Here is a 25,558-nt window from a genome sequence, read left to right as displayed (position 1 = left end):
TCCGTAAACTCCGCCCACAAGAATAACATTAGTAATGCATAACAAAGACTGTTTAAGCAGCAAATAGTGCCTAAAACAGTAATATGAGCTATTTCTGCATTTGTACCCATCAGAACACTTAATAAACCAAAGCGCACGCCTCTGTTTTGTCTTCCAGGAGAACACATCAGACTGTGGGCGGGGTCACTCGTTCCGCCCTTCCCTCCTCACTTTACTCCTCCTCCAGCTCCTCCTCCTGTGTATTCTGGCCCGCCCGTCTGTTTAACTCCATCCTCCTGTCCTCCTCTCCCTCCTTCTCGTCTCCTTAATTCCGCATTTCTCCTTTATCTCCCCGTTGCTCTAGTCATAGGTAATATAAAGGGACTTCCTCCTGCCCTTATACGGAAGCCCAGTCGTACTGCTTCATCCACTTAGCTTCACAGGTTGTTGCTTAGTGACCGTTGCAGAACTTTGTCGTCTCCTGCCAATCAAGAGCATTTGTGGGAGGAGCTAAAAGTGTCTTTACGAAAACAGGAAGCTAGCGACGGGAAAACCGACGGCCGTTTTGGACCAACGAAGAAATGGTGGAAAATGACACGGACTGTTCCCTCCTGCCTTTGCGGGCGAAAAGGGGGTCGGGTTTCGTTTGACTCCGCCTCTAAAGGGGAAAGGTCATCCTCATCATCCTCATCTTCATCCTGCAACCCGTGTTGCGTGGCTACGGGACATTCTGACGCCGTCTAGCTTCCGGTAATAAGAAAATAACTGAATAAGAGCAGAACTTAAAAAATATCAATGACAACATGCGAGTATTAAAAACATACCTCCATATATTAGGGTATTTAATGAGAAAGGGAAGATGATAGATGTTATTTATTCAATTATCTTTTATTTATGCACTATATCTACTTCTTGCCAAAATGAGACTTGTTGTGTGGTTTAACTTTTTTAGCCAAATTAGGAGGTAAGAAAACCACAATGTCATGAGAAAGTCGTGAAATTAAGGAGGTATCACACCATTCCTTCATCAGTCACAAGGGCTTCATATGTTTATTATTTCTACTTATATCACAACCCTGATCCCATTAGGTTAGGCTTTTTATTTGTGTTTATTATTTTTATCACAAGGTAAGCTACGTATATTAATGCCTCAGTAATTTAATATTTGCAGCTAATATGTAATAGCGTCTGTTCATTTTTAAAGGACTAGTTCACCCAAAAATGTCAATTTTGTGCATTTTATTCACTGTACCAAACCCGTATGCTGACATTTTTAAGAATCAGGATAGTGATCATTATTTCCAGCTCCAAAAAAAGTATCGTAAAAGTCCCATAAAAGCAGTCCATATGACGTTTTCCTATCGTATGGCTTCGGTAGACTTGGAATATCGCACATAAATCATATGGACTACTTTTATTTCCTTCTTTTTTTAGAGCATAGACATGGTCACTGTGAACTGAAAATTACTGAACGAAAACATTTAGGTGAACTGTTCCTTTAAATAAGATGAGATGTGCTAACGAAGAGATCTCTGATGGATAGAAATGCAGTTTGCGTGTTTTTAGCGATGATATCTGTTTGCAGTCTCTGTAATTCTGTGCTGTACAGTTTTTCACGATCTCAGAATGTCGATCACATATTGCATCGAATCATGTCACATCTTGTTTGCACCATTATTTGCACTGATGGATTTGTCTGTGAATAGTAATAGTAACCATGAACCATGATTCATTTTTTTATATATACTTAAAGCCCTAAACATACTCAATGCAAACATTTCTAGATACATAAGGTGGCTTTAGCTGCAATTGAAGCATCTGCTTGCATACTTGTATAGAGTATGTTTCTGGCCTCAGTATCTGTCATGTTATGTTTGAAAGTTAATGCGATGAAACTTAAGCAAAAACCCTTGTTCTGGGCCCTGAATCAACCTTCTTTTAGCTGTGCCTTGATGCACTTTTATATTGGACGGCATTGATCATACAGCTTCACCATCACTCAGCTTAATGCAGTAAAAGTCTTTCACGGGCCTTAAAACTCACAGGTTGTGTTCAACAGAGTATACTATCATACTGCGTACTATATTCTTCATGCAGTTTTTAAAAAATACTCAATGTTCAGTAATGAACTGGACACATGATTGCTTGGATGACTAACAAAAATTATATGTAAAATATGACCCTTTTTTGCCTATTGCTAAAAATATACCCATGCTACTTAAGACTGCTTTTTGTGGTCCAGGGTCAAAAATAAGCATTGCAATAAATGTAATACAATATTTACCATGTTTAGTCGTGGACAAGTTGAGTGCATTGCATTGTGGGATACTGTATTCAGCATTCCATGTATTATAATGCATATTATGACAAATGTAGTTGCTCATAAAGCAGAAATCGTATGGTTAGTACGCTAGTATGCTATTCCGAACACAGCCGGTGCCTCCAAACATCATAATCTGATTGATATAAGGGAATGCGATTTATTTTTTTAATTTAGAGTATTATTGAGCCGCAGCGTTTGCCATAACCCTCAACTCCATCCCTGCAGTGTACACAAAGCACATCGACAAGCACCTTAAGCATTTATTTTGTCAGTAAACGGGGCTAAATCTAAACCTCACTGACTGATTCTCAGTTGCACATTAGGCATTTTACTGGCCATCACCTTCAATGCTCCTTTAAAGCTCTTTGGCAAGACGAACAGCCCATCGTTTTTAGGACCGTCTTTGTAAGAGCTTTTCACACATTCAGTTGCTACCGAGTTTTGGGAAAGTAGGTGTTGGGGTTGAACTGACTGCTTTACATAACCTCAGTCCATCTCTGGCTTCACAAATATGGGAATGGCTTTACAGCTGTAGTTTATTTGTTCAGTATACAAAGTGAGAGTTTATTTAAGGTTTGCCGGCGGCTGAGCAAGTGAATCTGTGTTTGCCGTTATGTGACATAACTGTGAAAATAGATGATTTTATGAGAAGTATTTTGAGAGTATTGTCAGTTGTTGGTGTTGAAGGAATGATCTGTGTCAAACGAATGTTACATATCTGTCCGTCTCGAGGCAAAATCTGTTTTAGTCGCCTGTGCAATTTTAAAAGACAGCACTTAACATGTTAAAACATTCCCTCTAGCTGTCTGTTCAAAGAGTTTGTTTGCCGGAAATGATCATTTATTCACCCTCATGTTGTTTTAAACCTGTATGACATTCATTCATCTGAAAGAAACTTGTATGACATAAGGGTGAGTAAATGAGAATTCATTTTGGGTGATGTGTTATTTATTTCTCGTTTTATTATCTGTCAGGATGTCACATTTTATACAACTTATTTGAGAGGTGAAAATGCATGTGTGATGCTAGTGGACATGATTCTTACGTCACTCGGTTTGTTTGTCATCCACCTTCAGAACTAATTGGTTATAAAGAAAATGAGGTTTAAATGTTAAGCATCATTCTGTACATATCACTAATATTGAACTTGAATGCAATCCTCATCCTGACACTATCACATATGACTCCTGTTTATAACCCACATCCTGATTGGATTTATGTATCCAACTGCAGTATGAATATATAGTTTAGACCCCATTGAGACCCAATTACTGAAATATAAGTGCAAGGTCATATGTGGTACTGTAAACAGACAAAAAAAAAAGTTTTAAAAAGACTGTTTATACTTCAGTATGATGTGTGAAGTTTAAGGGATTGTTCACCTAAAAATTCAACATTAAAAAAATAAATAAATAAAAATCATCACTTACCCCCAAGTTTTTCCAAACCCAGTTCTAGGCAAAATATAAGTGTGTTTCCATAAAAATATAGCAAGCAGGGGCTTTAAAGCTCCTAAAAGGACATAAATGCTCAATAATAATATCATAAAGGCTATCCATATGGCTTGTGCACTGTATTATTAGTTATTCATTCAAAAAGAAAAATAATAATCCTCTCTAAAATGGTTTGTAATGACGTGAGAGTGAGTAAATGATGACATAATGTTAATTTCTGGGTGAACTATCTCTCTAACTCACAAACTTCAATGTCGAAACATGTTAAATGGCTAATGTGTACCTCTTTCTTTGCCTGATTATGGAAACAATCTGCAATTTTACTTCATATCAGGGCAAAGAGCGTTCCGAAAGGTGGAATATGCCTTGTTCTTTATTCTGGTGAGTTGTTTTAAAACTTTGCCACACTTTTTTTGAATTCTTGTAGTTTATTTTTTGGGGGGGAAAGTGTTTTTGTCTTAAAACTGGAACACTGTCGATGTACAGGGGCACTGAACTGCCCAAATTAGGGAAACACATTTTGGCAAGACACTGCGATTAAATGATCATGAATGTGTCGGTCTTGTGTCACAATTCCAAGTACACTGTGGAACAAAAGTCCTTGTTTTTAAGTGGTCTGAAAGATTTGCTTTTGCCAAAAAAAAGGAGAAAAAAAAAAATAGTATTCAAAAAGAAAAGCTCAAAAGAGGAAGCAGCTTGCGCAAGGGGAGGGGCTCGATGTATAACCCGCCCACTGGGAGGAGTCATTAGCTCAGACCCTCCCATAGCTCCTCCCCCTCCAAAGCAACATCATTGTAGGCGCGTTTCCATCAGCGAGACGTGTGTATGTGATTACGTAGTCTTTAGTCTGGTGCTCCGTGACAAATGTGTACAAAAAAATATATATTAAAAAAAAAACGTACAAAGGAGAAACTGAATTTAACATGAGTGAGGTTTTAAAATGTATTAACGATTAAAAAAAATAGAAACACAGTACTGCTGATAATACTCATGAGTTGAGGTCTGAAATCATGGTGAGCGTTTTTCTTTCGTTCGTTTATTGGATTGTGTGTTGGGGGCTCAGTGCCTCGTCTCTGGGTCCATGTTGCTCCATTTTTTTGTACAGACAACAAAAAAAAAGACAAGGGAAAATTTGTAAAATATTGTGTCTGTGACTCCTTGTAAAATATTTTCAAATTGTTTATTACAGAGAATCAGTTATTAAATAATGTTCATATTTTTCACTTCAGTGCATTGTGTAGTGGTTATTTTTCTGATGCAATCAACATGTTTTAGAGGCTCATTAGAAATACACAAACACGAAAATGTGATTCAAAAATGATTGGTCCCAATTTTAATACGTGTGGCATCATAAGACTGTATTATATTCATAAGACGTGCGTGAATGCTTACTATGATGAGGCTGAAAAAAAGTAAAAAAAAAAAAAATGATAACATATACATAACATGTATTTTATCAATTTTTTTTTACTTTTAAGCATTAAATAGTATCATATTTATTATAATAGGTAAATATAAAATATAAACTAATTTTGTTATTTGACCATATTAATGTAAAAAATAATATATTTAAATATTAATAAAAAGTACTGTGAAATTACAACAGGTTTTGGCAATTTTTGTCAAAACACAGCATTTTGTAATGACTGCTGAAACAGACATTTATTATTTATTTTAGTTTCTATAAAAAATATAGATTTTTAAATATAATATTTTACCTATTAAATGCTAAATTTGTTATAATTTATAATAGTTAATAGTAATATATGTTCAACATAAAATAATATGTTAATATGTTGACAGGCAGAATATTATCAATAAATCCATGGGAATTAATATTGACTTTTTTTTTTAATTTAGAAAATTAATATTGAATTATTGAAATTAAAGTAAAATCAAAGTTGACTTATTTACTTTAATACATTTCTTGAAACACCCAGTTTAACAGTCTAATCAGTTTCCATTGGATAAAATCAAGTCCCTTCCTATATTATTTTCTCAGTGACCATCCTCTTTCACTCAGAAGTGTGTTTTGGGTTGCATACAGCATTTCATGTTAACTTTAAGTCTCTGACACACCCTTCAACCCTTTCTGACATAATCAGTTAATAAGTATGAAACTGAATGTACTTCATAATGTTCACTTATATAATTAGTGTTTTGATTAGTACATGTGTACACTATTAGGGTTTTGATATGATCACAACAACTGTAAGAAGTCCAGAACTGCCTTATGCCAGGTCTCTGGATCATCAAGGTAACAAGGATGCCCCGCCCCCTTCATTACCACCACTTTGTGATTGGGCAGATGGCTCAGGTTGTTTAGCGACACTTCCCCGAGCTGAGTGTCCTGGTCTCCGTAAACTATAAGAGCTGGAGTCTGTACAGGTACATTATGATAAACATCACTCATTTTTAGCACATTTGATAATGGATGTATGTCATCTGATTGATTCAATCACCTGTATACTGTTGTACTGCTGTGCTGTGAACTTCTCTGTGCAGATCGGAGCTACAGGGATGTAGGCCTTGACCTGCTCGGAGTGCTGGAAGAGGAACGGCAGCGAGTACATGCCGCTGAGAGACGGGCTGATGATCACAACGGGGCCGGTCTGCAGACCCTCACACACCTGTCTGAGGAACGCACCTGGAGCCGGCTGACCCACTGGAGCCGGGGCCTCCGCCGCCTTAGACTGACCCAAACCTGAGTGAGCAACGACACGAAATCAGTTGAGAGTGTTAGTGAAAGACACTGTTAGTAAGAGTTGCTGAAACAGATCTACAGTGCCCTCCACTAAAATTGGCACCCTAGGTAAATATGAGCAAAGACGGCTATGAAAATAAATCTGCTTTGTTTATCTTTATGATCTTACATTCAAAAAATTCACAAAATGCTAAGCTTTCATTGAAGTAAAACAATTAAAAGTGGGGGGAAACTTACGTTATGAAATAAATGTTTTTCTCATATGCATGTTGGGCACAATTATTGGCACCCTTAGAAATTATAATGAGTAAAATATCTCTGAAGTATATTCCCATTCATATTTGCATTTATTTAGCACACTAGAATGACTAGGAGTATGATACTGTCCAGCAATAACTTCCTGTTTCACAGGATTATAAATATGAGGAGCACAAAGGCCAAATTTCCTTAATCATCCATCACAAGGAATAAAACCAAATAATATAGTTCTGATGTGCAGAACAAGATTGTTGAGCTTCACAGAATAGAAAGTGGCTGTAAGAAAAGAGCTAAAGGATTGAAAATCCCAATTTCCATCATTAGGACAATAATTAAGAATTCAAATTAAACTAAAGATGTTACAAATCTGCCTGGAAAAGGACGTGTGTCTATATTGTCCTAATGCACGGTGAGGAGGAGAGTTTAAGTCTCCAAAGACTCTCCAAGGATCACAGTAGGAGAATTGCAGAGATTAGTTGAGTCTTGGGGTCAGAAGACTAAAAAAAAAAATTCAAACAGCCCCTACGTCACCACATGTTGTTCAGGAGGGTTTTAAGAAAAATCCTCCTTGCTCGTCCAAAAACAAACTCCAGCGTATTCAGTTGTCAGACACAACTTGAATTTCAAATGGGACTGGCTTCTGTGGTCAGATGAAACTAAAAACAAGAGCTTTCTGGCAGCAAACACTCAAGATAGGTTTGGTACAAAAAAATACCCCATGTCCACGGTTAAATATACTGCTGGATCTTTAATGTTGTGGGCTTATTTTCCTGCCAGAGGTCCTGGACATCTTGTTCAGATACATGGCATCATGGATTCTAGCAAACACCAACAGATAAAAAAATGTAAACCTGACTGCATCTGTTAGAAGTTCTATAATGAGCTGTGGTTGGAAATGTGTCACTGAGCATAAAATGAAGCTTCTGCCATGGCCGTCCCAGTTGCCTGACCTGAACCCTATAGAAAATGCCTGAGGCGAACTGAAGAGAAGAAGCACCAGCATGGAGCTGAGAAACTAAAGGATCTGAAGAGTTTCTGTATGAAGGAATGGTCTCTGATCTCTTGTCAGGTGTTCTCCAAACTCTTCAGGCATTAAAGGAGAAAACACAGAGCTGTCATCCTGAATAAAGGACGTTGCAATAATTGGGTGCCAATAATTGTGGTCAACATGAACTACAGAAAAACATTTATTTCATAATGAGATTTTCCCCCTGCTTTCCATGGTTTTACTTAAATGATAGGTTAGAATATTGTGAATATTTTGAATGGAATATTAAAAGGATAAACAATGCAGATTGATTCTCACAGCCACCTTTGGTCATATTTACCAAGGGTGCCAATATTAGTGGAGGGCACTGTATATAATAGAAGAGATTTTTAATTTAATTTATTTTATTTTGAAATATTTTTACTATTTAAAATAACTGTTTTCTATTTGAATACATTTTAAAATGTAATTTATTCCTGTGATTTCAAAGCTGAATTTTTAGCATCATTACTCCAGTCACATGATCCTTCAGAAATCATTCTAATATTCTGATTTGCTGCTCAAAAAATATTTATTATTATTATTATTATTATTATTATTATGTTGAAAACAGCCAAGTAGATTTTTTCAGGTTTCTTTAATGAACAAATAAAGTTTAGAAGAACAGCATCTATCTGAAATAGAAATCTTTTGTAACATTCAAATAACATCACTTTTGATCAATTTAAAGTATCCTTGCTTAAAAAAAGTATTTATTTCTAAAGTAAAGTAAGTATTTTTATTTAACCCCCCCCCACTTTAACTTCGAGCTTTTGAATGATATAGTGTATGTTACAAAAGCTTTTGTTTCAGATAAATGCTTGTCTTTGGATGTTTCTTGAGCAGCAAATCAGCATATTAGAATGATTTCTGAAGGATCATGTGACACTAAAGACTGGAGTAAAGATGCTGAAAATTTAGGAATAAATTGAAATGTATTCAAATAGAAAAGTTATTTTAAATAGTAAAAATATATATTTTTTAGAGAACTGTTAATACAATAAAGTAATGCTTTTTGTATTACTATATTAACAGCATAAAATAATAATAATAAATATTTTTTTAAATTAACAAAAATAAAGTAATACAGAATTACCACCGTTTTTGCCATATATAGTTTTTTTTATATATATATATATATAAAATACATTTAATGCTTTACAGCACTTCAGAGTGTCCATAATAAAAGCTATTAAATGATTTTTATTTATAATGGTTAAATATAATTATAACAATATTACCTACATTTGAAATAGAATCATATTAATCATACAATATAAACAGTAATATATATATTTTTAAAAAAAAAATACTATAAAGTACCATGTTTTTTGGAGAAGTAACTTGGTCATACAAAGATTCTGTTTATGTTACATGGTAATATTATGGATGTATGTAAAGTATTATGGTAATTATCCAGTACTATGGTATTTTTTTTTAAGTTAGCACACCTGGCAGATCGATGGCCACAGCTCGGTAACCCGCGGCAGCTAAAGTCTCCAAAGTCCCGATCTTGAGCCAGTTTTCCGAGGAGAACCGGATCCCGTGCAGCAGCAGGACGCACAGCTTGGCGGTGCCGCTCGCCGGAAGCGCCTGGCGGTAAAACAGCGGCTGATCTCCGCAGATCTCCACTCGAACCGAACCTTCAGACATCTCAACCGAAGACATGACAACACAAAACCTCTGGCGACAAACACACAAGAGCAAAGTTCACCAACAAAACACGCTGCGCTTTATTTCTGCAGAGAAAGTAACTAAAGGTGGAATAACAATATAAAGCATTCCAACAATTTGTTTAGTTAAAATCCAATAATTCACAGTATAAGATAGTAAAACATGTTCATACCAGAGTGAACTGCTGCAGAAGTTTGAGTCCCGGAAGATTCTGTCAGATTGAGCAGAGGAACACACTGACCTCTAGCGGCTGTGTCAACAATTACAACCTCCATAAACATTTCCTCACTAATTTCTCGTCATTACTAGTCACTTAGCGCATTTTAACCAGCTTTTATGCTAATTATTAATTCATATTTAATTTATTCTTGAGTGACTGAATTGCCAGCAGCTTTTAAAATCATTAAGCTGTAACTGACTTGAAACGATCTTAACACTTCACGCATTAGCATGCTTTGACTTTTGATTATTAAATAGATTCGGTTTTTGATTATAGTAAAATGCCTCGTACTTAGCTTTTCACACGTTTTTCATTTGTAATGAGATGGAGATTGAAATGTAAAACGCTGTTTACATATTAGCTAGGCGTACTTGTTGCGAATACTGATTTGAGAATCGGTTCCTGATCACTTCCGTTGCGGTCACAAGGCGCCTTAGGTTCATTTACACATGTTTTAAGGGCGATATAGTCTGTGATCAGATCACCTACAACCTGTAATGTCAGGTGTAAATGGGGCCATTGAGTCAAATAGCGCTTTTAGGTTTGTAAACAACTCTTTAAGTGAACTAATCCTTCTCCTTTAAAATTGAGATTTATATATAACCTGAAATCTCAATAAAGAAGATTTCCATTTATGCATAGTTTATGCATTATGACATTATTTGGCTGAGATACAACTGAATCTTGAATATGTGGATTCTGAGGGTGCAAAAAAATCTAAATACTGAGAAAATCACCTTTGAAGTTGTTAGCAATGCATATTACTACAGTGCCCTCCACTAATATTGGCACCCTTGGTAAATATGAGCAAAGGTGGCTGTAAAAATAAATCTGCATTGTTTATCCTTTTAATCTTTCATTCAGAAAATTCACAATATTCTAACCTGTCATTTAAGTAAAACCATGGAAAGCAGGGGGGAAATCTCTTTATGAAATAAATATTTTTCTGTAGTTCATGTTGATCACAATTATTGGCACCCAATTATTGCAATGTCCTTTATTCATGATTACAGCGCTGAGTTTTCTCCTTTAATGCCTGAAGAGTTTGGAGAACACCTGACAAGAGATCAGAGACCATTCCTTCATACAGAAACTCTTCAGATCCTTTAGTTTCTCAGCTCCTTGCTGGTGCTTCTTCTCTTCAGTTCGCCTCAGGCATTTTCTATAGGGTTCAGGTCAGGCAACTGGGACGGCCATGGCAGAAGTTCTAACAGATGCAGTCAGGTTTACATTTTTTATCTGTTGGTGTTTGCTAGAATCCATGATGCCATGTATCTGAACAAGATGTCCAGGACCTCTGGCAGGAAAATAAGCCCACAACATTAAAGATCCAGCAGTATATTTAACCGTGGGCATGGGGTACTTTTTGTACCAAACCTATCTTGAGTGTTTGCTGCCAGAAAGCTCTTGTTTTTAGTTTCATCTGACCACAGAAGCCAGTCCCGTTTGAAATTCAAGTTGTGTCTGACAACTGAATATGCTGGAGTTTGTTTTTGGACGAGCAAGGAGGATTTTTCTTAAAACCCTCCTGAACAACATGTGGTGACGTAGGGGCTGTTTGAATTTTCTTTTTTTAGTCTTCTGACCCCAAGACTCAACTAATCTCTGCAATTCTCCTACTGTGATCCTTGGAGAATCTTTGGAGACTTAAACTCTCCTCCTCACCATGCATTAGGATGATATAGACACACGTCCTTTTCCAGGCAGATTTGTAACATCTTTAGTTTAATTTGAATTCTTAATTATTGTCCTAATGATGGAAATTGGGATTTTCAATCCTTTAGCTCTTTTCTTACAGCCTTTTTCTATTTTGTGAAGCTCAACAATCTTGTTCTGCACATCAGAACTATATTATTTGGTTTTATTCCTTGTGATGGATGATTAAGGAAATTTGGCCTTTGTGCTCCTCATATTTATAATCCTGTGAAACAGGAAGTTATTGCTGGACAGTATCATACTCCTAGTCATTCTAGTGTGCTAAATAAATGCAAATATGAATGGGAATATACTTCAGAGATATTTTACTCATTATAATTTCTAAGGGTGCCAATAATTGTGCCCAACATGCATATGAGAAAAACATTTATTTCATAACGTAAGTTTCCCCCCACTTTTAATTGTTTTACTTCAATGAAAGCTTAGCATTTTGTGAATTTTTCGAATGTAAGATCATAAAGATAAACAAAGCAGATTTATTTTCATAGCCGTCTTTGCTCATATTTACCAAGGGTGCCAATATTAGTGGAGGACACTGTAATCAAAAATTACGTTTTGATACATTTAAGGTTCGAGATTTACAAAACATCTTAATGGAACATCATGATTTTTTTCCTAATGATTTTTGGCATAAAAGAAAAATATAATAAAAAGATAATTTTGGCCCATACAATGTATTTTTGGCTATTGCTACAAATATACCTGAGCTACTTAAGAATAAGTCACATTTTTATTCACTGAATTCAGTAAAAATTTATTGCATCGTCATCTATTCAAGCTACTGTTTTGTTTTCTTTTTTTTTAGTTTGGTAAAAGCCATGCTCTTAAAAAATATGGAAATGTTTTCGGTTTTGGTTTGTAAAAGACTTGAAATAAACGTTCGTAACAAATCGGTTGAAAGATTTAATGACTTAACTCAAAAACGGTCAATTATCTTTGACATAAATGATGGATGAATCCATAACAGTTGGATGATAAAGAAAAAAAGTACAAGAAAGATGTAAAATAAAAGTAGTATCTAATTAACCCATAATAATAATATTACAATTAAATGTATTATTAACACAAATGTTAAGTTATTAACAATAATAGGCTTTATTATTATAAGTGTTATTACTAGTATTATTAGCTTGTTTATTTGGCATATGTTTGAAATAAAGAGTTACTTTAGCCAGATTTATTGGGAAATGTCCTGTTCTGTCAGGTCAACAGAGGAGTAAACATACATGCACACACACACACACACACACACACACACACAAACACACACACACCACCCCCTCCATCAGTTCTTCTAGTTGAAGAGAATCAAAGTCCTCAGATGAGCTCTGCTGTTGTTGTAAAGCAACTCTTATACTATGATTCCACTCTTCTTTCTCACAGCTCTGCTGCTTCGGCCTGACCCAGTTCATGGTAAGATCAGTACTCTCATAATTAATAATTTCTTATTTCACATAAAGTATTTTGCTACATTAAATCCTGTTGTATTTTAGGTTAATTGTTTTTAGATTGCCTAACTGTTTAGGCTCCAAAACAGCCAGCGAACATATGTTAGCCTACTCCATTCACCATGGCACTGTAACCACAGTTTCTGCTCAAACACTATAAGTACGACAGTAAAACCATAGTATATTTTACATATTTTTTATATTTATATATTTTTTTATATAAATATGGCTGAAACTATTATTACATACATGGTATGTTTTTAAAAAACAGACTAAACTGAGCTATATAAACAAAGTTTAAAAAATATAAATAATAATAACAATAAAATGAAATAATATATATAGAGAGAGACTTTTTTGAAAACATGGAATTACCATGGTAAGTTAATATGATTCTGGGCCATGGTAAATATCAGTTGCTGTACTAGGGCTTACTGTACACAGTTTTCTTGTCGCATTTTATGTCATTAATGGCCCTTTTTCATTACGTGTACAGGCACAGATTTATATAGATGTTTAATGAATTTAAACGCAAGCATGTGTGTACAGCTGAGACTGGTTTATGTGCCAGATTCTGTGTACTGTGTAGTTATTTGGGCATCATTTCATGATCATGCCATGCCACTGGGAATTTTGTGGAACAGATGTAGTTTACAGATCCAAAGGTCGTGTGTGTTTAAGCCCCTGTGAGGACACACACACACACACACACACACACACACACACAGAAGGAGCATTACAACATTACATTTTAAACCGGCACAAAGAGTTTGCTAGATTCACTAACTGTTTTTTAGACATGCTACATTGGCATGTTTTGAGCATGTGCTGTAAAAATGTTTTCATGTTTCATTTTCATTTTCATGGTTCATTTTTGTTACTAAATAAATCTTAAGCAGTGGTAAAATGACTAGTGGATCTTTCTAATGTGTGTTTTCATAGCATTTCGCAGCGCACTGAATGATTTCCAGCGATCTGAGGGGAGAGAGCTGGTTCTGAAATCCTGGAACGTCAACCGTCTGACTGAACTTCCAGGAATCACTTTGGAAGATTGTGCTAAACGCTGCACAGAGAGTCCAGAATGCAGGTCTCATATCCCTACTTTCCTGCCCCAGCATGCACTGCATGTATCAGCTTTTATTTTGTCTGTAAATGTGAGAAAGAAATATATTTGAGCATACTTATTATGGAAATATACACTTTAAAATAAAATACTGAACTGCAAACAAAATCGTTATTTACAATTAAAATATATTGTTTTTATATGTGGTATATTTTAAGAACCAATTCTCACTCTTTACCAGCATGTGTATTACTAGCATATTGACTGTATATTATGCAATGTTTATTATTATTACACAAACCGAGAGAGAGATGGAGAGTTCTTATTAGTACTTATTAAGCACATATTAATGCCTTATTTTGCGTGAGCATATTTTGTATCCCTTAATGCCTAAACTTATCAACTAACTTATTTTTTTTTTATGTAATGTTTTCATTACTGCTGTTGTCTTTTGCAATTTTGCACATTGAAAAATGTTAACTTGCGTCTAATATCAAATAACCCGCTGCAGGTAAAATTACAATCAAAAGTACACATCGAAATAAGTGTACTTCTTTAAAGCATGACAAAATATTATTAAAACATAATCATTTGAAATGTATTTTAAAGTAGCAGTTTTCATTTACCAGTATTACAAAGTGCACTTTCTAAAAAATGTACTTAAGTGTGTTTGGAAACAGTCATGAAAGTGTACTCTCTTTAAGTGTACTTAAATGGCCTTTTATTTCATTAACATTATATTATCTGCAGGTGCAATTTTTAAAAATATATATACTTTAAAATTTACTTTAAAATTTAAAGCACACTACAAGTGCACATTGACTACACTTCTTTTTCACAAGGGAATGCAATATGCATGTGTTTTTGAATTTTCCAGAGCTTTCAATTACGAGTTTCGTCCATCTTTGGTGTGTAAACATCTGCCCTGGGTGGGTGACGGAGACAATGCAGACGTCAAGAGAAACGTGAACTGTGACCTTTATGAGATGAAAGGTAACAAATTGATTCTCAAAATGTTTTTTCAGTAGATCTTTAAAGCAAGTCAGGTCATCATCCATGAAAAATGTGAGTACAAAACCAGTCATAAGGGTCCATTTTCTGAAAATGATATTTGTGCATCATCCGAAAACTGAATAAATAAGATATCAATTGATGTTTGTTAGGATAGGACCATATTTGGATGCAACTATTTGAAAATCCAAAAATTAATCAAAAATTAAGATTTGAAATATTTACGGTAGGAAATTTACAAAATATCTTTATGGAACATGATCTTTACTTAATACCCTAAAGATTTTTGGTTGTTGGCTATTGCTACAAATATACCCGTGCTACTTAAGACTGGTTTTGTGGTCCAGGGTCACATATCGGTTAACCGCCACTTATGAAATAAGTGCCTCTATAGTCATATGTTCACAGTGCTCTTCTGTACTCTATTAGTCTATGTAAGGAAGTGCATTGTGGGTAAAGGAGAAGACTATCGAGGGAAAGTGTTGACGACTAAGAGTGGACGAACATGTCAACAGTGGTGGTCCAAATTTCCTCATGACCACAGGTATGAGATCATATAGTATGTTGCACAAGCTTTATGTAAAATATTAGCATGTGAAGTATGTTTTATTAATTATTATTTAAATGTAACGTTGCAGTGCTTATTTGGACACTCTTAAAACTGCCTGAACGTCAGTGCACTTGATACAAAATATCAAAACAAGTTGCATCTGCTCACCCAGGCTGCATTTATTTGATCAGAAATATCAGTAATATTGTGAAATATTATTAAAATTAAAAATAGCCATGTTCTATTTGAATATATTGTAAAATGTAATTTATTTCTGCCATGCAAAGCTGAATTTTCAGCATCATTACTCCAGTCTTCAGTGTCACATGATCCTTCAGAAATAATTCTGAAACTGATTTTGTGAAAAGAAATTTTTTTCAGGATTCTTTGAAAAATAGAAAGTTCAGAAGAACAGCATTTATTTGAAAATGTACTGTCACTTTTGATCAAATGAATGCATTCTTTCTGAATAAACAGTAGTGTATGTATTTTACTCGAAGATCCTTTTGATCTGAATGTACAGCTGCAATGTTAGAATGATGTCACCACTGTTTGGAATAGATGGACTCCGTCCACTACCAATGGCCTGGAGCTGAACTATTGTCGTAATCCGGACGGCGACCGCATCGGACCCTGGTGTTACACCACTGACCCTGAACGCAGATACGAGAGCTGCGACATTCCCCAGTGCAAAGATGGTACGCCCAATTAAACATGTTTGCACTGTGCTTTTACTTTTCCAGTCATAAGTGGTTTGTTCTGAGTGTGTTTCTGCATTAGAGGTGTGCATCACTTGCAATGGAGAAGACTACAGAGGTCAGGTGGATCACACAGTGAGCGGTAAAGAGTGTCAGAGATGGGACCAACAGTATCCGCATCAACACATCTACCAGCCAGAGAAGTAAATATGACATAACTATGTACTAAAGAACCAAAGTCACACTTAATAAAGTCTGAATATAATTCCACTGGATTTTAGAATATCAACGCAAGTTTCTGTATCTGCACTCAAATGCTGCAGGGACTTTTCTCAGGCATTTTGGTAACCTGGTACTGCAGTGATTTTTAGAGGATGCTGATATAATAATATAAAATATCTTTGTGTCTGATGTATGTAAACAAGGTATCCTGATAAAAGTTTGGATGATAATTATTGCCGTAATCCGGACGCGTCTCCGGTGCCCTGGTGCTACACCACTGACCCGACGATGGAGAGAGAAAGCTGTGATATACGCAAGTGCCGTGAGTATTACTCCTCCTTACTACAAGGATAGATATTTAATTTAATGTTTTTTTAGATTGTGTATTTGTGTATATTTTACATTTTTTAGGATTTGGTAATTACATGACTTTTGTTCACTTTGTTCATTGTTTCTATGCTTCAGTGAGCCTCCAAAGTTAATCAGGCAATGAAAAAACAACCATACTGTAATTAAATATTATCAATACATATGTTGCTTGCATAAAAGTTTATGTTGTTGAGTGCACAGCTATTTTTGAATGGTCATCATGCATTATGCATTGAAAAAAACATGCATTTTATAATTAAAATGCAATGCATTTTCACTAAAATATCTTATTTTAGTGAAATAACTATAGTTTTTATTCACATTTTGAATCAGTTTTCATTTAGCACATCAGGTTAAACTAAATTAAAATGAGAAATATGTAGCATTTCTGAAACATTATTTTAAATTTAGATTATTGACACACATAGCAGAGATTAAACTAAAGAAAAATCTGAACTTCTAAATTAATATTTGATGCAATGTTAAATTGAAAATTTTAAATGGTCATCGTGCATTATGCATTGAAAAAAAATGTATGCAAAAAAAGTGTTATGTTGTGTGTTTGTCATATTGAGTAGTTTTTGTTATGTCTGTATAGTTGTTATTTTTATTTCAGTTAAGTTTCATAATTTTCATTTAGCACATCAGGTTAAACTAAATTAAAATGAAAAATATATAGCATTTCCGAAACATTATTTTAAAGTTAGAATATAGAGACACATAGCAGAGATTAAACTGAAGGAAAACTTTAAAAAAGTCAACAGTTTGATGCAATGTCAACTTTAAAATGCTCGCACGGCACTAATAACCTTTAACAGTCGTTTGCATTCTGTTAGCAGTGCATGAATTTCAATCTCCATGCAAATCGTTTGGATTATTATTCATTCATTCTGTTTAAAGGACACAGATCTTCATCTTCCTGGGGACATTGCTGTCATTTCCAATTGCGTCAGTGCTGTTCAAAGAGACAACTATATAATCGAAAGTCAGAAACTCGCATATGGCGTTCTGTTTGAGAGCACAACATTAACAGCAGTTTATTGCATTGGGTTCACAAGACAGATGACAGTATTATTCTTTATGAATATGCAATGATTGATCTGTGAGGAGCATGTGTGACATTCACACAACTGAGTTGCAAAATATAAACAGCACTAAAGTGGAGTTGCTGAAATCTGTTATTTTTCTGTCATTGACACACAACAAATTACTGCATCTGTCCAATATACAGCCATATTTACTACTCGTTACAGCTCTTCATTTACGCTGTGATAAGAATGATCAATCAATGAGATCTCTTTAGTAGTCCTCCTACATGAATTTATTCATTTTTAACTCAGCTTCTTTTTTTCCCATCCTGCAGCTGAGTCTCCCAAGCGCCGATTTCGCTCTGGCTACACCACTAATTGTTTTCGGGGTCGTGGAGAGGATTACAGGGGCAAAGTCAACGAAACAACCTCTGGAATCCCCTGTCAGCGCTGGGATGCCCAGAAACCCCACGAACACCCATTTTTCCCCAAAACCTATGAGTGCAAGTGAGTTAAAGCAATAGGAGAAATTTAGCATTACATCACTTGCTCACCAATGGATCCTCTGCAGTGAATGGGTGCCGTCAGAATAACAGTCCAATCAGCTGATAAAAACATAATCCACAAGTAATCCACAACACTCTAGTCCATCAGTTAGGAAGTGTTATTATGGATTAAAGACTAGAAGCAACCATTTAAACACTTTAATGATGGATTTGTTGCTTACAAACATTCAGCTTTTTACTTCAGAAGATGTTAAGTGATGGACTGGAGTCATATGGATTACTTATGGATTATTGTGATGTTTTTATCAGATGTTTGGACTCTCATTCTGACGGCACCCATTCACTGCAGAGGATGCTTTGTTGAGCAGTTGATGTTATACTAAGTTCCTCCAAATCTGTTCTGATAAACAGTATAAATTGGTTGATTGTGACTCTCTGTCCTTCTCTTTTTTCCACTTTTCACTTGTAGGGGTCTGGAGGAGAACTACTGTCGTAACCCAGACGGCTCAGAAGCGCCCTGGTGTTTCACGTCTCTCCCTGAAATGAGGACGGCTCTCTGTCTGCAGATCAAACGCTGTGCTGATGACATTGAGGCTGAAGGTGCAGTTGGCGCCCGCTAGTGATTAAAAACATCAACTGCAGTTTCATTTTTAAAGACATTTATATTGTGGTTTGTCTTTGTCAATGCAAAATCAATGCACACTTTATGCGTGCCTAATATGCATATACATTGCTATTCAAAATTTGTGGTCAGTAAGATTTATTATTGAAATGATGTCTCCAGTAAAAAAGTAATAGATTTAAAATACATTTATTTTATACTAAGTATAGTTCAAGTCTATTAACATAATTACTGACACATCGCTTGAGACTTACTGATATAAAAATTGTAATTAAACTTTATTTGGAGCACTACTTGTGCACAGTGCACATTTCTTAATATTGAGCCTAAAATATGTTTTAATGTCACGATGAGTATTGTATGATCTGTCAATAATCGGTCTTTAAATGCAAGATGTTTAAAGTGTACCTCAAGCATGCTTGCAGTAGTTCCACTTTAAATATACTTAAGTATACTTTAGTTGGACTTCAGCACTACTTCTGCACAATTAAAGGTGCATTAAGTGCAAAATTACTTGTTCCAATTTAGCAGACTTTAAATATAGCAGTTTAGTATACTAAAAGTACAATTGCAGGGTTTTTATTAAGTACATCATATGCAAATATATTTGTAGTATACTTAGCATGAATTAAATGTATTTTATATACATTTTAGTACTGTATATTTATTTTTCACTAGGGGTAATATAATGTTACAAAACATTTTTATTTCAAATAAATGCTGTTCTTTTGAACTTTCTATTTATAAAGGTATACTGAAGGAAAATGTTTTCACAAAAACTGTTTTCAACATTGATAATAAATGTTTTTGAGCAGCAAATAAGCATATTACAATGATGAAACTGAAGACTGGAATAATGATGCTTAAAATTCAGCTTTGCATCACAGGAATAAATTACATTTTAAAACATTAAAATAGAAAACAGTTATTTTAAAATGTAATAATATTTCACATTTTTTCAGTTTTTACTGTATTTTTGATCAAATCCATGCAGCCTTGGTGAGCAGAAGAGGCTTCTTTTAAAAGCGTAAAAAAAATTACGGCAGTGTAAATAAAAAAATGGCAGTGTAAATAAACTGTTTTTTCTCCTTAAACTAGACTGCTACAATGAAATCGGCAAAAACTATCGGGGTGTTGTCCGCAAGACACGTAAAGGTATTCTCTGCCAGAAATGGAGCGTCAATACACCTCACAAAACCAAGTAAGAGTAAAATCCCATTCTTGCTTTTCTCATTTAAAGTATAAATTCAAAGTAATTGATGCACATATATTTGCAGGATAAACCCCAAAACTCACCCAGAGGCCAACCTGACCGACAACTACTGCAGGAACCCTGACGGAGATCATCACGGGCCCTGGTGCTACACCTCTGACCCCAAAACTGAGTTCGACTACTGTGCCATCAAGCAGTGTGGTGAAGCATCAACATCTATAGATGCTCTTTTCAATCTGATTCAATCATGTCTATTTCATCAATACATTAAACTGTGTTTTTTGTGCTTCTTTGTGCTGTAACAGCTGGAGAGAAAGTGCCAATCATCGGGCCAACGAGTAAGTCAAAAACAATACACAATAAACAGTACAGACTCTGATGTTTACGACTGTATTTAAATTTTAACTTAAATGCCCTCCGCTGTGTGTATAAAAAGCGGAGGTTGTGTTTAATGAGTGTGGGAAGCGGGACGACCGGACTGTGAAGAGCAGGTTAAGAATAGTGGGCGGCACACCTGGAAACTCTCCATGGACCGTCAGCCTACGAGACCGGTTAGTCGTGCTATGAACCGTCCCGAATTATGTCACTTCATGGAATTCAAACTGGTTGGAAGTAAAACTGCATGTCTTCGCAGGAAAGGAAATCACTTCTGTGGAGGCTCTCTGGTCAATTCCAAATGGGTCATCAGCACTAAACAATGCTTCTCATCCTGGTAACTCAATGTTCTTCAGTAATTAATGTTTGGAGTTGGACAGTACGGGTGTTATATTAAATGTGCACATGCTTGTTGATGATTTTATGCAGTTATGTGGACCTCACGGGATACAGTGCTATGATGGGCACCTTGTTTCGTGATCCAAAGGAAGGAGAACCAGACAGACAAACGATTCCGCTCACCAAGATCGTCTGTGGCCCTTCTGAATCCCACCTAGTTATGCTTCAGCTAGAAATGTACTTCATACCACACAGACACAGCAATTTTCATGCTTTAGTTCTACACTCTTAAAAACAAAAAGTTTTCAATGCCATAGATAAAATCTAAAGAGCATTTTTACACTATAAAGAACATTGGAAAGATTCCATGGATGTTAAAGATTCTTTCTGGAACCATCAATGCCAATAAACAACCTTTAATTTTAAGAGTGTACAACATTTTTTGAACAGCATTCTTTACAGTGTCTTGACTCCAAATTTGGCCTCTAATAAATGCATATCTGGCTCTTCTCCTGCAGTCCTGCCCAGTTTAATGAGCGTGTGTCTCAAATATGTCTTCCTCCTGAGCGCTACATCGTTCCAGAGGGAACCATCTGTGAAATCGCTGGTTGGGGAGAAACAAAAGGTAATACAATCATTTATTTTATCTACAATACATCCTGTTACACACATTACTGTTCAAAAGTTTGGATTCAAAATTATTTTCTTTTTCATTCCGCAAGGATGCATTAAATTGATTGAAAGTAACAGTGAAGACATTTATAATGTTAGTACAGATTTAGATTTCAAATAAATACTGTTCTTTTGAATTTTCTGTTCATTAAAGAATATTGAAGAAGATGTATCATAGTTTCCAGGAGCTCATGTTGAACTGTTTTCAACACTGATAATCAGAAATGTGTCTTGAGCAGCAAATCAGCATGTTAGAATGATTTCTGAAGGATCATGTAGACACTGAAGACTGGAATAATGATGCTGAAAAAATCTTTGAATTACATTGCGTTTTTAGATATATTCAGTTAGAAGTCGGTTATTTAAAATTGTAATAATATTTCACAATATTACTGTTTTTACTGTATTTTTGATCAGCCTCTGTGAGCGTAAGAGGCTTCTTATTTGAGTTTTCAAGTTGGAAACATGTTTTGTCACACTCGTTTAAGAAGGATTTCCTAGTTGAATATAACATATTATTAACATCATATTTGACAGGATATGATTTTTTATATTTTGTGCATGATTTATCATGCAGCATTTGGTTAGATGTAGAAGTCGAAAGCTGAAAATACGGTTGCACTTTATTTCATAGTATGTGTACTTACATGTACTTACGCTATATTTACAGTGCACTTACCTAAGAAAGTACTAGTAATATAAGGTAACTACATGGGGTAGGGTTAGGTTTAGGGGTAGGTTCAGGGTTAGAACCTAGTTGTTACCTAGTTATTGTAATTACTATAAGTACATAGTATGTACAATTGGAAAAGGACTGTAAAATAAAGTGCTACCAAAATACTCTGCACTAACATTCAGCATTCACTCTTTCATCGTTTCGTCTTCTTTCGTTTTCCATCACTGAACCTCTCTGCTTCTCTCTCTCTCAGGAAAGGGCGATGAGACTGTGCTGAATGTGGCTCAGATGCCTGTGTTGAGCAATAAAGACTGTAATCCATATTTCAAGGGCCGTGTCCGTGAGAATGAGATGTGCACCATGCCCTTTGTGGCTGGAGTTGGTGCCTGTGAGGTACAGATGTGTGACCTGTTTTGTTCTCCACTTTTACACATTTTAACACTATGTATGTTAAGAATCACCACATAAAGTATTGGTATGGATCATTTGAAAACAGATATGACTTTATGTGACTGGGGATTCTGGTTGCATGTGTACTGACCACTTTTTTCAACTAACATGTAAAATGTAATGCAAATAATTAAATGCAACTTTATAATCTGTCATAGTTAATAAAGAAAATGTGACCCTGGACCACAAAACCAGTCTTAAGTAGCACAGATATTTTTGTAGCAATAGCCAAAATACATTAATTAATATTAAGTAAAGATCATGTTCTATGAAGATAATTTGTACATTTCCTACCATAAATATATCAAAACTTAATTTTTGATTAGTAATATGCATTGCTAAAAAGTTCATTTGGACAACTTTAAAGGCGATTTTCTCAATATTTAGATTTTTTAAGCCTCAGACTCCAGCTTTTCAAACATCTAGCCTAATATCTAGCCTAATATTGTCCTAACAAACCATGCATCAGTGGAAAGCTTATTTATTCAGCTTTACACACAAAATTTCATTTACTTCAAGATTTAATCTTTTAATTTTAAGGATTTTTGAATGATGGTTTCATCTGGTTTTTAGTAGAAAATTAGATTTTAATTTTAAAGATTTTTGTCTGGTAAATACTTTTGGTTGCTTTTGTTCGTGTTTTGGTAGAAAATATTATGTTTTGTTTTATTGCGTTGAGAATTTCTGTTCGTCTTTTCGTAGAAAATAAGATTTAATTCTTTAATTTCAAAAAATTTTGTATAATAAATAATGTTGGTAAAACATTAAATAACTGGTTTCATCCAGCTTTTGGGTGAAAATTAGATTTTTTTATTTTAAGGATTTTTGTACAATAACATTTTGTTTGGTTTCATCTGTCTTTTGGTACAAAATTAGATAAAAACTTTCAATTTTATAGGGTTTTTAAATGATAAACACTTTTTGGTTAATTTCATCTACTTTTTGGCACACAATTAGATTAAATCTTTTGTTTTTAAGGTTTTTAATGATTAGACACTTTTGGTTGGTGTAAAATCTGGCTCCTTAAGTATAACTAGAGAACCACTGATCTAGACATTGCTTGGCTTGCAAAAAACTTGCAAAATGTGTATGAAGCTTTGAGAGCTTCAAACATTTCCTTTCTATGCGTTTGTGCGGCTGCATGAGTTCTAAGTTCTGCTTTTGCAATAGATGTAAGTGGGGATTGTGAAATGAGTAAGACGTGCAGAGTGCAGGTGCGCTGTAACGTTCTTCTTTTTCGTTCTTCCAGAAAGACTACGGCGGCCCTCTGGCCTGTCAGAACAGTGACTGTTGGGTCCTAGAGGGGGTCATCATACCAATGCGCCGCTGCGGACACCCCGGCCAACCAAACATCTTCATCCGTGTGTCTTTTTATGTGGATTGGATCAAGAAGGTCATGGAGATGACCTGATGACAGATCAACTCGTATCATAACACATGACATCAGCACGTCTTTTACGAGACATTTCATACTGCTCAATCTTCTATATACTAAAATATAAATATATTAAGTAGATGGGATGTAATATACGTAAAAATATTGTGTTTTATAAGATTATGTATGCATTTTTGTATCATTCTGAATTTGAGGTTTAATTACGTAACATGTATGCTTGCATTTGTGAAACGTATACAGACGCACATATATTTACAGTAAAACTGACGTCACTGGTCTGAGCTATATAGAATTTTGTAGATTTTATTGTTAATAAAGTATTCAAAATTCAGTTTTTACTCTCTAACATTCTTCCTATATGTCATATATATATTACATCTACATATGAATATATATTCATCTAAAACATGGTAGTAAAAAAAAGGCTTATCTTACTTTGTATTTTTGTCTTGTTTCTAGTCAAAATATCTAAAAATTCTTAAATTAAGATGCATTTGCTAGATAAGCAAAATGACACAATTAGTCTTGTTTCCAGGGGGGGAAAAACTAAATTAAATGCAGTTTGCTTAAAATAAGTACAATTATTAGTGGGGTATAATTGTTTTAAGAATAATATACTTGTTTCCAGGGGGGGAAACTAAATTAAGTGCATTTTGCTTAAAACAAGACTAAATATCTTATATAATTTTGCTTATTTAGTAAATACAGCTTAATTTTAGAATCCTTAGCTATTTTGACTAGAAACAAGGCAAAAATACTAAGATAAGCCTTTTTTTTTTGCAGTGTGCAATACTTTACTGCATGACCCGGGACCACGAAAACCATTTATAGATTTTTCTTTTATGCCAAAAATCATTAGGAAATTAAGTAAAGATCATGTTCCATGAAGATATTTTGTAAATTTCCTACTGTAAATATATCAAAACTTAATTTTTGATTAGTAATATGCATTGCAAACAACTTAATTTGGACAACTTTAAAGGTGATTTTCTCAATATTTTGATTTTTTTGCACCCTCAGATTCCATGTACTGAAATAGTTGTATTTCGGCCAAATATTGTCCTATCATAACAAACCATACATCGATGGAAAGCTTATTTATTAAGCTTTCAGACGATGTATAAAGCTCAATTTCGAAAAATTGACACTTATGACTGGTTTTGTGGTCCAGGGTCACATATTATGGGCATAGTATGATGGTACTAATATGTAATTGTTTTAAACATGAACTATTCTTGGACATACTATATAAATACAGTGGTGATTATAAATACCATGATATATCAAAACACCATCTCTGAAGCTACATCATAACATGGTACTTTTGGGTACTTTTGCTAACGCTTTCTCATGCTTTTGCCAGTGACTAATTTTGTTGTCTTGAAATACTTATTTAGGATAAGAAAAAATCCCTGATTACTCATTCCATGATGTTTTCACTAATTTTAATGGTCGCATCACTGAGGCAACGAATGTAATAATATCGTAGTAAACTGCCTATCATTTATGTGATTGCTAATACATCTTGTTATCAGTTGTCTAGCATCTGCCTTTAAAATAAGTGT

General features: G+C 34.8%; 3 protein-coding genes across 3 annotated transcripts in view; 2 read left to right on the top strand and 1 right to left on the bottom strand.

Annotated features, from left to right (window-relative positions):
- cacna2d2a (calcium channel, voltage-dependent, alpha 2/delta subunit 2a) overlaps positions 1-4,984 on the top strand; it is a 227,959-nt gene extending 222,975 nt beyond the window's left edge. Inside the window, exon 40 of the mRNA XM_051111737.1 lies at positions 158-4,984. Within this exon, the coding sequence (XP_050967694.1) occupies positions 158-265 (108 nt within the window). The 3' untranslated portion in view covers positions 266-4,984. The remainder of the gene's footprint in view (positions 1-157) is intronic.
- A 179-nt stretch (positions 4,985-5,163) lies between these two features.
- On the bottom strand, positions 5,164-9,693 carry abhd14b (abhydrolase domain containing 14B). The gene is made up of 4 exons (XM_051111736.1): positions 9,592-9,693; positions 9,197-9,428; positions 6,219-6,460; positions 5,164-6,136 (listed from the first exon to the last, which is right to left on the bottom strand). The coding sequence occupies exons 2-4, from the start codon at positions 9,411-9,413 to the stop codon at positions 5,957-5,959; spliced, it is 639 nt and encodes a 212-aa protein (XP_050967693.1). The 5' UTR covers positions 9,414-9,428; positions 9,592-9,693; the 3' UTR covers positions 5,164-5,956.
- Positions 9,694-12,615: 2,922 nt separating this feature from the next.
- Positions 12,616-24,324, top strand: mst1 (macrophage stimulating 1). The gene is made up of 18 exons (XM_051112922.1): positions 12,616-12,768; positions 13,746-13,890; positions 14,744-14,859; positions 15,307-15,421; positions 15,989-16,125; positions 16,208-16,328; positions 16,551-16,669; positions 18,080-18,251; positions 18,720-18,850; positions 19,971-20,073; positions 20,150-20,286; positions 20,391-20,423; positions 20,522-20,636; positions 20,720-20,797; positions 20,890-21,036; positions 21,318-21,424; positions 22,401-22,540; positions 23,847-24,324. The coding sequence occupies exons 1-18, from the start codon at positions 12,714-12,716 to the stop codon at positions 24,006-24,008; spliced, it is 2,133 nt and encodes a 710-aa protein (XP_050968879.1). The 5' UTR covers positions 12,616-12,713; the 3' UTR covers positions 24,009-24,324.
- The last annotated feature ends 1,234 nt before the right edge of the window (positions 24,325-25,558 follow it).

Source organism: Labeo rohita, chromosome 6, assembly GCF_022985175.1.
Source record: "Labeo rohita strain BAU-BD-2019 chromosome 6, IGBB_LRoh.1.0, whole genome shotgun sequence".
Taxonomy (NCBI): domain Eukaryota; kingdom Metazoa; phylum Chordata; class Actinopteri; order Cypriniformes; family Cyprinidae; genus Labeo; species Labeo rohita.
This window is presented reverse-complemented; position numbering and strand designations above follow the sequence as displayed.

Excerpts from the sequence above, each read along its gene's own strand:
- abhd14b (XM_051111736.1), bottom strand. The coding sequence starts at position 9,413 with ATGTCTTCGGTTGAGATGTCTGAAGGTTCGGTTCGAGTGGAGATCTGC. Across the intron at positions 6,461-9,196 it reads TGTGGCCATCGATCTGCCAG|GTTTGGGTCAGTCTAAGGCG; the intron begins GTGTGCTAACTT and ends TTGCTCACTCAG. Across the intron at positions 6,137-6,218 it reads AGCAGTACAACAGTATACAG|ACTCCAGCTCTTATAGTTTA; the intron begins GTGATTGAATCA and ends GTACCTGTACAG.
- mst1 (XM_051112922.1), top strand. The coding sequence starts at position 12,714 with ATGATTCCACTCTTCTTTCTCACAGCTCTGCTGCTTCGGCCTGACCCA. Across the intron at positions 16,670-18,079 it reads CTGTGATATACGCAAGTGCC|CTGAGTCTCCCAAGCGCCGA; the intron begins GTGAGTATTACT and ends CCCATCCTGCAG. Across the intron at positions 20,798-20,889 it reads AAACAATGCTTCTCATCCTG|TTATGTGGACCTCACGGGAT; the intron begins GTAACTCAATGT and ends GATTTTATGCAG.